Source organism: Micromesistius poutassou, assembly GCF_964030765.1.
Source record: "Micromesistius poutassou genome assembly, chromosome: 18".
NCBI lineage: Eukaryota > Metazoa > Chordata > Actinopteri > Gadiformes > Gadidae > Micromesistius > Micromesistius poutassou.
In genome coordinates, this window is record NC_140288.1 from 9,201,979 (window position 1) to 9,214,643 (window position 12,665).

Here is a 12,665-nt window from a genome sequence, read left to right on the forward strand (position 1 = left end):
TCATCTCTCGGTCCTCCCTCGCCCCTTCCATCGGACTGTAATTTGTTTATGCACCATTATAGCTGCAGCTGTTTGTAAATCATATATAATTACATTGTGAATGCCCAGCCGCAGAATTAGAGAGCAATTTAGCTCAAAAGAGGAGAAAATGAGAGCGAGGGGGAGAGTGAAAAAGAAGAGATGGACAGAAAGGGAGAAAGAGAGAGAGAGGTGAAAAGAGACTGAAAAACCAACCATTTCAGTGGTTGATTGGGATCACATTTGATTACAGCGTGGCACGTGGTGTGAGCACAGACAAGAGCAACAACAAAACAGGAGGGGAAAAAGCCAATGGAAACAGTGAATCATTTGGCCTTTTGCGACATGTCCCTAGGCTACGCCAAATTCTATTAGCCGGTTTATGAAAGCCATTAAACCGCAGCAGGGTAAATAATCACAATATGACAACAGGAGGCTAGGGGAGCAGTGGTTATTTTATATACATCTGTTTTTTTCCCCTTCAGTTCCTTTCCCCGCAAACACACCCTTGATTAAATACCTCGATAGCAACAGACAGAAGGCGACCACGCAGAGCTCCGCACAGCGCAAAGCCCGCCTACGCTCAGCGTACCTGAGCGCACCTGTTGTCTAAACACCACCTCAACACCACCTGCTGCATCTGCGGCTGCCCGGCGCAGCGGAACTCGACTCGGCAGGATCCCATATCAGGCATGGGTATTTATCCATTGTCCAAAGAGCAAATAAATACACACAGTGTGACAGGTGGAAGGAGGATGAGGAGGAGGAGGATGGAGCTTTATAGGTGCAGATATAGTCCAGGGCCTGAGTGACGTTTGTGGGGAAGAGTCAGCTCTTGCCGAGCGCGGGGTGGGACCATAAAAAACATGATCACCCAGCTTGACTAATGGTGCTCCACAGCGGCAGACGGTCAATATGGATTACACTCGCTGCAGTGTCTCTCATCCGCTCTCTCTCTCTGCCTGTACCACCTCCCTCTACCGTTCTACCCTTCCACACAGTCTGGAGCCCATTCCACTAAATTACCGTTTCTGTAATTGGAAAAACCATTTTGGGAGGAAGAGAAGAAAAAAAAAGATAAAAAAAACTAAACAGGGACAGCATCTGTGTCTCTCTCCCTCTCTCTCTCTCTCTCTCCCTCTCTCCATTTTGTATCGGTCTCTCCCACGCCGCCTCCTCCTCTCTCTTTCAGCCCGTTGAGCCTCATCAAGTGCAGCTAATGCTCCGTTTTGATTGCTCAGAGTCCAAATATACCCACAATCCCCTGCCTGGCGGCGCCGCCTTTTGGGGGCAGGAGTATCCGAGGCCGGGGGCCCCATTATGCGAGGCGCAAAGAGCCCCCAAGCAGGCGAGGGAACGGTCCCACCGCGATGAGGAATGAGGCCCCAGGTAAGAGTTTAGAAATAAACTCAAAGCTCATGAAGAGGTGGTGCTGGTGGTGGTGAGGGCAGTGGTGGTGCTGGTGGTGGTGGTGCTGGTGGTGAGGGCGGTGGTGGTGCTGGTGGTGGTGAGGGTTAGGGTGGAGGTGGTGGTGGTGGTGGTGGTGCCGGTGGTGCTGGTGAGGGTTAGGGTGGAGGTGGTGGTGCTGGTGGTGCCGGTGGTGCTGGTGAGGGTTAGGGTGGAGGTGGTGGTGCCGGTGGTGCTGGTGAGGGTTAGGGTGGAGGTGGTGGTGCTGGTGAGGGTTAGGGTGGAGGTGGTGGTGCCGGTGGTGCCGGTGGTGCTGGTGAGGGTTAGGGTGGAGGTGGTGGTGCTGGTGAGGGTGAGGGTGGTGGTGAGGGTGGGAGAGGAAAGGCAAGATGCGGACCAACGCGCTTATTTTGCACCGTGAAAATCAAGCGCAGCCCACCTGGTCCGACAGGTGGGCTGACCTTTGAGAAGCTGTGCTGCGTATCTGATTCAATAGTGAATGCTTCATCGGGCGGAGGTGGTGGTTGTCCATGGGGGCAGGACTTTATGACCTCTAGATATTGCCCGGGGGGCTGCAGTGGGCGGGGGGTGGAGTTAGCTGTTCAGGGCGCTCGGGGCCGGGCTGGGCTTGTTTACTGTGCAGAGACAGAGTCCTCCTAAATCACCAGTGAGGGGAGAAGCCCTTGAGCAGTAAAGTACACGACGGGGAGGGGACTTGAAGCAGGGGGATTTATGGTTTGTTTCCACACACCATTTCTGCAGACTTTTATGGACTTCCAAAAACAAAGACACAAAAAGACTGTAAAAAAGCCAACGAGTGAATCAAATATCTATCAGTGACAGGGCGGGTCGTCTCCCATGACAAACGTCCTACTTTATTTTTCCCTCCGTGTCGCGCTGTGGTTTTTCAGTCGGTGACAGCCAATTAGAAAAGACGTGTGGTGCGAATCAATATGGAATGCCAACGCATGTCCTCTTATTGAAATCAATACGGCCAGCAGGCAACTTAGGGGAACCGGGCGACTCTCAGACTGAAGAGGAGGAGGAGGAGGAAGAGGAGTCCGGGAAGGATAGAGGATGCAGAGGAAGGGAGCCATGGGGAGAGTTTGATTGATTGATTGATTGATGGACAGCGACCTGGGACCTCCGACACATAGAAAGACCAATATTGTGAACAAAATAGACGTCTCCTGCTGGGCCCCCAGATTCAGAATGACATCATTAATGAGCCCCAACACGGAGCCCAACTGAAACTAATAGGCAATCAGGAAGTCCAAAAAAGGGGGCGAAGTGGGGAGGGGGACTTTGTTTGACGTCCAGCCGAGCGAGCGAGTGAGCGAGCAAGCGAAAAAGAACGAGAGCGAGTTGTTGCGTGAGGAGCAGCTGCTCTGCATGGAGGGTATTGGTGTGAATAATGTGGCTGGAGCAGCACCTGGCTGGGATCATTATGACTTTGGCTTCAGCCGGGAAATGGGCAGTAGGCGGGACGTACCAGCCAGGCCTATTGTCCTACACCTAGGGACGATGATTAGATCAAGGGGATGGTGTGTGTGTGGGTGGGCGTGCTGGTTGGTTCGGTCCAGGTCATCCCTTGCACTGCGGTCCAATGGAGGAGATGATGCTTGATGATGCGATGGCAGAGAGAGGAGAGAGCGAGTTACGCCGGTGGAAGAGAAGCCCGGTGTACCCCAAGGCCCACTCCCCAGCCACAGAACAGACCCCAGCCACGCCTGGACCGGGCATGTCCTGGGCACAACCACAGCCCCTCCTATGAACGCAGAGGCTGTTGACGTAGGGTCACACGGACGTGGTGCCATTAGGGCCCGGCCCACATGGAACAACAGATCAAGAACCTCGTACTCTCTGACTGACGGTCGAGATATGCGTCTGGCTCTGGGTTCTGGAGCGTCAGATGAAAAGCGAAACCTCCAAAACGACGGATATCCATCCAGTGCGTGCAGCCACTTGTGCTGTGAACAGCTACAGAGCCTCTGGCAGTAATTAACAACAGCATACTTAAGACCACAGGCGATTGGAAGGAGGGGAAGACAACATTCACACCCAGACTTAAAAACAGAAGCAAAAAGAAAATGGAACCTGAGAATAAGTAATTTCTCTTTTGCCGGTTCAAAAAAAACATAAATTACAACAAACTCCTGCCTGTAATTTAATCTCAAACGATGGTAGGTATGAATGCAGGAAACACACAGGCACATGATGAGGGCACGTGGTGAGGGCAAAATCCAGCAATTACTGTGAATAATAAAAATGTGCAATAATGTGTGAAGTGGAACGCACTGGAAACGCACTGAGGAGCGTTATTACAAAACCGAGCACTCTGCCAGAACCAGAGAGCTGGATTAGTTAGCAGGAATAAATATATATATATTATATACAGCCTATAACTCATTCTCTATCCATGTCCCTATGCGTCAGTTCCTAAGAGACCAGCATTGTTAAAATGCAGAGTATACTACTACTACAAAATATTCATTAGCATATGCAGTTTCTTGAATTCATCCTTTTAAACGCATCTAAATAGTTCCACGTCTGGAGCTCACGATGATTTGTTTGTATTTTGGGTTCAAAGCCGAGGGAATCGACACAGCACCGTGAGAAAGTTCACCAAAGATGAGGCTGTAGCAGTGGGCAATGGACGGTGCCAAGGAGTGTGTGTGTGTGTGTGTGTGTGTGTGTGTGTGTGTGTGTGTGTGTGTGTGTGTGTGTGTGTGTGTGTGTGTGTGTGTGTGTGTGTGTGTGTGTGTGTATTTAGACCAAGGAGCTGAGAGCGAGTGGTTCATTCTGGCACCTCGTTCATTATAAGGTCTGCCAGCTCCGCTCCTGTTAAACTTTTCACAGGACTGGAGGTGAACTCGTGACGCTGTGACCTCACACTGCTCAGAAGCAACCGGAGGAGGAGGAGACAAAAGCGCCCAGAATGCATAAAATAGTTTCCCGATATTGATCTGAGGGATGTTGGTTAGGGAGCTGGACCGAGGCAGCTCCGCTATACTGGAGACTACAGCCCCAGTTTCATATCCACTCCTATCTGATGTGCAGAGGACGTTCACTTTATTGAATTCTTGGGACTTGCTGGACATCATAACCAATTTGGAGCCGGTAAAAAAAATTAATAATACAAAGGCGATCATGAAATGCTCATCAAGAGTTATGAGGTTCAGGCCGCTGATGGGCTCAAAGATGGCTATGGAATCGTCTTCTAAAGCACACATTATTCAACCCAGAATGTGATTGAAGGGTGGATGGGGATGGGGTGGGCGGGGGGAAGGGAGGGAGGGAGGGAGGGAGGAGATGAGGGAGGGAGAGAGGTGAGAGGGAGGGAGGGAGGGAGGGAGGGAGAGGTGGATGGGCGAGGGAGGGAGGGAGGGGGAGGGAGGGAGGGAGGGGGAGTGGGCGGGAGGGAGAGAGGTGGATGGGGGAGGGAGGGAGAGAGGGGGAGGGAGGGAGGGAGGGAGGGAAGGCAGGGAGAGTGGGAGGGAGGGAGGGGAGTGGGCGGCCATGGTGAGAGGAACATGTAACGCTATCGCAAAGTGCTTGTCTCTCACGACGTTCGCAGGGCCCGCCGCTTTTGATGTGTTCTTCAAGGGGGCCGTAGGACTTAATGCAGCCTAAGAGCGCATCGGCAGGGAGCCACGAGGAGGGAGGGGGATGAGAGAGAGAATGAAAGGTGGGGGAGGCTGGCCAGTGTGTTAATAGGAGGACGGTGCTGGTGATGGAGGTGGTGGGGGGGTGGGGTGGGACCTGTCAGGCTTTTGCCTCTGAGTAATCTTGTTTTTTTTGTTCCTCCTCACAAGCACATGGGGTATTAGGGTGTGTGGGGGGGATAGTGGGCCAATTAAAACTTGGAAAAAAGCGACTAAACACTGCTGGATCATCTGAAAGTCAGACGTTAGCAGTGAGGAGGCTGAGTAACTTCAGACCCCCCCCCCCCCACCCCCTACGTTCCCCGTCACAACAGTGAGAACAGCAGCTATTATGTTGGACGAAGGAGGGAGAAAAAAGTGCAGCTGGTGTAGAGAGGGAGAAAAAAGTGCAGCTGGTGTAGAATACCTCTTAATGCATCATTTATGTTCCTCCAGAGGAGGCGCCAGGGAGGGGCTCTACTTCATCAGGTTGAGATTTACCCATTCCTCCACCAAACAATCCCAAACATTGTGTTTAAAGGGGCATTATTTAACGTTTTGCATTAAACACTCCTAATAACGGCTCTTTTCAGGGGTGTCATGGTGCGGCTGCAGACTGGTACTCTACAGTCTGCCGCCCCCGTTTCATACACCAGGAAAACATTATTGATTTATGTTGGTTTCTGCTGGTGTGTACGTGACTGCTCCTACGTTCTCCACCTTCCTCACACTGTCCTCATCAGTGCAGGAGTCGGCGTGCGTCACAAGGCCGCGTGGCGATGGGCAGCGGGAGACGACACATTCACTTAGCATCACCCCCCCCCCCCCCCATTTGGGGAGAACCGGGGGGAGACAGAGGGCCGGCTGGGGGCCTAAACAGCAGAGCTTAAGATCTGGATCTACAACCTGTGTGTGTGTGTGTGTGTGTGTGTTATAGATGGAGCCGGAGGAAGGAGATTGCTTCTGAGAGCTCAGTAACACCTAGGGGGTCTCCAGGAACCAGGATGGTGCGTGTGCGTGTGTGTGTGTGTGTGTGCGTGTGATCATGTGTTAATTTGTGATTGTGTGTGATCTGTGTGTTCTTGTGTTTCTGTGTGTGTGTGCGTGCGGGGGGGGGGGGGGGGGGTTGGAGGGGGCGTGGTCAAAGGCTTGCCACACTCAAACGTGATTGGATTGTCACGCCGACAGTGATGGCCAGCTTCAGATGGGGTCGCAAGCTTGGGGAAACATTAATTAATTAAAGCATTAAGGATAATTAGGAGGCGGCCAAAGTCAATTTCATGGCCTCTGCTAAAGTCGACTTTCATTGGAACTTCACAACCCCTTGTGGCGCATCGAGGGAAGGCCAACCAAAACAAAAACATAATGGGGAGAATCATAAACAAGATTAAATAGGTGACCTGTGTTTTATGTGCATCAATGCATGCACCGCGAGATGAACTTTACTTGGAAATATAATACGGCAAAGACTAAAGCTTTGATTTGTGTGTTTGTGTATGCGGGCAGTTGTGTGTGTGTGTGTGCCTTCGGTTGTGTGTACATGGAGTTATTAACTTAACCGCTCTTCTCATAACTCTCCCGCAACAACTCGTTTTTATTATCATGCGACTCCTCATTTGAACAGCGGAGGCGTTCCGATTGGTTGGTTTGGGCGGAGGGGTAACTGATCAAACAACTTTTCGGGGGGGTTTTGGATCCAAAATGGCAACAAACACACCGAAGTGAACGAAACACACCCACACCTCTGTTCAGAGCACAGCCATTAGGGAACCAGACTACCTTAAGCATGGGCCATTACCCAAAGTAAAACAGGGAAGGGGACGTCTTGTGCGAGGACTTTTTAGCATATACAGGTGTGAGCATACAGCTCAGTGCACCCCTACGCCTGACCACACACACACACACACACACACACACACACACACACACACACACACACACACACACACACACACACACACACACACACACACACACACACACACACACACACACACAGTTAGCTTCTCCAACAGTAAACTTTCCCTCCATCCCTCTTCATGCTGACAGCAGCTGTGCTGTGTGATTTATTCCTGCCATTCGCCTACAAAAACAACATTACCGTTTTAAATAAAAAATAGAAACGTCCCTCACTGCTGGTGTGGCAGTGTGATACTGGACAGGTGGGGGGTGGACGCAAGCAGCAGCTGACATTCACAATACTGCTAATAAATGGCCGGTCGGTTTACAGGAACAAAAGGTAGGAAAACAATACCAATCTATAGCATATGCATGGGATGCAGTGGAAGAACATCAAAGACACCAGTTTTCTTGCTATGTTTTGTGTTTTTTGTTTCATTTTAAATCATTCCCCTGGTATATATATATATATATAAAATACTGGAGGAAAGATTCCAGGGTCACCGAAATATGATATCATGTAATATCACAAAGAACACACACACGGGGGGGGGGGGGGAGGGGGGGAGGGGGCGTTCCTCTACCTGTCTCCACGTCCTGGGCGTAGAAGTGCATGCTGTCGGAGATCTCAGTGACGTAGGCCGCCTTGTAGTTGGCCACGCGCTCCTTCTCCTCCTTCATCTGGACCACCTCCTCCACGGGCTTCTCCTCGTAGTTGGCCCAGACCTGACAGGAACCACACACAGGGAGGAGGGGATGAGTGCACATGTCCCCTGTCCCCCGGTAGGGCTGTTCCAAAGGTCTGCCTTGGTATGCACACTGTGACGCCCCCGTTTCACCACACATACCACATCGCTTTATATTTCTGTGTTGTGAAGAATCAAGTCGGAACATCCATGTTTTTAGTTTATCATTGAGCATTGAATGCATTTGATCAGGTTTGGTTTGAACCCCCACAAAATGGTGCAAAACTGTGAATAAAAGAAAAAAAACATAATGCCTGCATTCACCGGAATCTAGTTCAAGATCAGCCTTTCTGTGAATACATACATACATTCATACAGATTTATAGGTCCCTCTGTAAGGGCTTGGAACAAAACGCCGGCCTCTCAATGCCACCGCATTGAGGCTGCAGGCCCTCAGGTTAACCCCCCGGATAGAACGGAGGCCAAGGAAGCTTAACCAGAACCACTCACCATGTGTGTGTGTGTGTGCGCGTGCGCGCGTGCGTGCGTGCGTGCGTGCGTGCGTGTGTGTGTGCTACAGTGTGTGTGTGTGTGTGTGTGTGTGTGTGTGCACTACGGTGTGTGTGTGTGTGTGTGTGTGTGTGTGCACTACGGTGTGTGTGTGTGTGTGTGTGTGTGCTACAGTGTGTCTGTGTGTGTGTTACAGTGTGTGTGTGTTACAGTGTGTGTATGTACACACAAACACACAAATACCCTCATCCACGGCCGTGTACTGTGTTGCGTGAAAAATAAATTTGACAATTCCAAGGACTGTGGCAACAAACCAGTAAGACCGCTGGTCGAGAGAGAAGATAAGGAATTCCCTGGAGAGAGGGTGGGCGGGCGAGGGAGCGAGGCAGGGCTGAAGGAGAGAGAGGGGAGGAGATGCTGGGATTGGACGGCGTTGCATGGCGGTGCCGCCTGCCTGTGTGTGCACAGAGCCGCCTCGCTGGCTGCAGACGGGGACATTTTGGACACAGTTTACGTGGCGAAAAGAAAACCCTTGAATAAATAGGAAAGTGATGAAGGGCTGCAGAGAAGAGCAGAAACAACAGAGAGGGAAAGCGCCAGTGTTGTTTTTAGAGAATGGTGACATCAGCCAATTAGCGTCTTGCCAATTATTGAAACGGCACGCCGCAGATAATTAGATTTTTCAGTTTTTGCATTGTTCCCCCTGTCTGTCGTGCTTCGTCTGGCCGGGCGCTAGGAGACCCAGCTAATTACCAATATGGCCGTTATTTCACTGCGTCTGGGTCCACTTCAGAACAGCTCCCTGGTATGTTAACACCGGCCACCTCCGCAGCGAGCCATGATGAGACACAGCGACCACTGGAGGAACGTGGACCCGCTACTATTAATGATGTGTTGCAACAAGGGAAAGAAAATGAAAAAAGAAACCTATAGCAAAACCTTATTAGCCATGGAACACATAGCACACACAACGAGCCCTGCCCACGCATTAACAAAGAGACACACTAAATAATTACATTCAATTAGTCATCCCCCCAACGCTAAATAAAGGAAAAAGGGAGGGAAGAAGGGAATGAAAAAAAACTGAATAGGAAAGGAAAAGACGCTGAAGGCTCGGGATTGAGGCCGGCCAAGGTTAATGAAGAGCCGGAGCGCAGCTACGCTCCACAAAGTTCAACAGCTACACCCTTTCTTTAGCCGCAAAGTGTTTGATTGCACACCACACACACACGCGCACACACGCACGCACGCAAGCACACACACAAATTAACTCAAGCACACATTCACTTCTTTCTTTGGTGCTAATACCAAACGCACGCACAGAGACACGAGCAAACACAGGCACACACACACACACACACACACACGTGTCAAGGTGACACATCCGGGCTCCTAATCAAACCTGGACGACCAATCAGGGCTGACACAGATTACCGTGCCACCATTCATTATTGCGGTGACCATCAGCGTTGTGTTGTGGTGTGTTGTGCTGGGACTTTTCCGGCCATGGAAGCCAGACACAGCCGTCCCGGTGCCCTGCCCTCAGACTGGCAAACGGCTGGGCAAGGACGAGCCACACACACAATCACACACACCCCCACCCCCACCCCCCACGCTCCGAGCTCACTACTTATGCACCAAGCGGTTTATAGAGGTTACGGGCACAACCGCGACCAGCAGGGTTTATAGTCGTGGCTGGAGCTTACATGAGTGCTCTTAGACATAATGAACGGCCGTCGGCCGCATGCAAAAGTATGCGCCTGCACGTGCGCACACACACACACCACACACACACACACACACTCAGCCCAGGGCGGATGACCTTCCGTGAGCAGCCAGCCATCGTTGTTTGTTCCACATGACCGCAGGTATGCTGCTGTCGCACTGCAACTCCAGCGGGCCACGAGCCACTAGCATAACTGGGGAGGGGGAGGGGGGGGGCAATCCAGAGGAAGAATGGAGGAATAAATGTGTGGAGGACAAATTGATTGAGAAGTAGTAGGGGAGGGGGAGTGTGGAGGGTTAGGGTTAGAGAGAGGGAGAGAGAGAGAGAGAGAGAGAGAGAGGGGATGTGAGAAAAAGAAGGAGTGAGGCGCTACGGCAGGTCAAGTCATGTGGAGGCCCACAGGTTGAGGTAATAAGGGGAGCCCAGAGAGTGACCTTCACCATGCCCTGAACGGTGCACCACACACACACAGTGTAGTAGGCTGGCTGGAACTCTCAGGCCAGTGACCGACAGCCCCACGCTGGGCGCAGACTTCAGATTGCCGCCCTTCGCTGGAGATTAAACCTTCTCCTCTTCCCCCCCCCCACCCTACATCTGCTCAGATGTCCTGTCACTCCCTCATGCATATTCAGTGCAACCGCATAATAATGACACTTTCCTCAATCTCATCATCGTATAAATATATATGGATATTTCTGGGCACCAGCTGAGACGTAAAGTGCAGCAGCAGCAGTTTGACGTCGGCAGTGAGAGTACATTTAAGAGCTGACAGATCACCGAGTGTCTGAGTTCTGGGAGAGCTGCTCTGTGGCTCACAGACAAACATGCTCGCGCACCACAGATTAACCCGCCGCACACAGCACTTCCACCTGACACACCGGCTCTTCTCTTCTTTTAACAACGGTGTACACCACATCACATGGTGACAACACAATACAGTCTACACGCACAAGTCCTCACCAACAAGGGCCAATAGAACACATATCTGAAAATGTCCCGGCATCAGATTGTAAAGCATGTCGTTCTGGGCATGTTTTCCGGGAGTGAGAGTGACGGCCAACTGAAAGCCCTGAGCCCGGCCAAGTAACTCAAGTGGCCTATCTTCTTACATTGGATCCGAGATGGAGCCATTGTTAATTCATTACTGAACAGCATGTAGAGTACAATCGAAATCAATGAGAGCACTGCTCATGTGGGTTCACTTCGTAGATCAATTTATTCCCCATTATATTCCAGATGATACCCAGTTGGGAAGAATGGTTTATTAACTCAATTGATGGGCTGATTTCTCTTTTCTTTTTTCTCCTGCTCAGTGTGTGCTTCACTTTCAGCCTGCGTTGCTAAAGCTCACATATTGACACTTCCACACCAGACCCTTCGCCCCCGAACGAAAAAGCAATAATAGAGCACTGAATCTACCAGAAAGCACACCAAAACGCGTCTCAACTATTCGTGCTGCACCACAAGTGAACAACTCAAAGGGCCAATTTTCACATGTACTGGCTATTTCAACAATTCCCATCTCCAGTGCAAGAGCCACAGGCCGTTTCAGGGAGTTGTTGATGTTAGCTGAATGAACACAGCTCTGAGTCGCCACATGCCATCACTCACATTAGCAACCTTTAGCAGGGTCTGAGGCCTACAATCAGAATGGAGAGCAGGATCCCTTCATCTCTATTAGCGCAGCCCATTGGAACCCGGGCAGGGTGTCACCACCCATGCCCAAACAGCTAGATCATACACTGACCACACTCAAACACAAAGGGGGAAAGGAAACACATGCTGGCTGAATCAGGGACCTGCAGTGGAAATAATTCACGTGGTTGCTAGATTGTTCTGCATGCCCACCCTCTTAATCAGCTACAGAACAACCTCTACTGTAGAACACAAAGGAAGGGACCTGGCCAAGACACCTGATTGGCATACGGAGTGCGAGGGGCCTGATTAGGAATCTGCATCCGAATGGCGTGTTAATGAGGAGATAGGTCGGGGAGGGAGATGGGTGAGAGACCCTGGATTTCCGTGGCTCAATGATGCTGTCCGTATTGATAAAGCTATTAGAGGCGGGAGAATGATTAACAAGACGGAGGACGGGTTCACAGCAGCCCCCTCTCTGATCAGTGGGACAGCCTTTAGAGCTGGCCCCGCTAACACAACCGCCATTAAGGCAGATTAACAGGCTTGCCATTTCGAAAATTAAATCGACTTTCATATAAAATACAAGCAACCAACGAAATACATGAACATAACCACAATCAGAAAATCACACATCAACTGGAGGAATATATAATAGAACAAAATCTTCAATCGCAAATGGAGACAGACAATTGTCCACACAGTACAGCCACAATCGACAATCAAAACATTGAAAAGTTGGATTCAACGACGCCTCTTGTGGTCCCTGAAGATCTGCATGGCAAAGACTGAGTCTGCATCTGAGTCAGAGCAGGCCTGAAATATCTCTAATAATGCAAGACCCTGGAATTATGTCTCCTTACAGAGGGACAATCACTCACACACACAGACACAGGGGTATGAGTTCGGCCCTTTGAGGAAGTCCGACAAAATAATTAAGGATAATGGCAATGGAAGCCGTTGTGGTGTTGAAGGCTATCGAACAAAGCCAATCCCACCTCTTAGGCAAAGACACACACATCCACAACACATCCAAGTGGAGCCCGATACCAGCCAGGACAGCAGATTGATGAATGGACGTGTGGGTCGGGAGCTAATGGATGCTGCAACGCATAAATCAAACAGCCTTTGCTTATTTTC

General features: G+C 50.7%; 1 protein-coding gene across 1 annotated transcript in view; it reads right to left on the reverse strand.

The window, feature by feature from the left end:
- The window catches only part of snd1 (staphylococcal nuclease and tudor domain containing 1), a 149,050-nt gene that overhangs the window by 28,585 nt on the left and 107,800 nt on the right, over positions 1-12,665 (reverse strand). Inside the window, exon 17 of the mRNA XM_084483174.1 lies at positions 7,553-7,694. Coding sequence (XP_084339300.1) covers positions 7,553-7,694 — 142 coding nt within the window. The remainder of the gene's footprint in view (positions 1-7,552; positions 7,695-12,665) is intronic.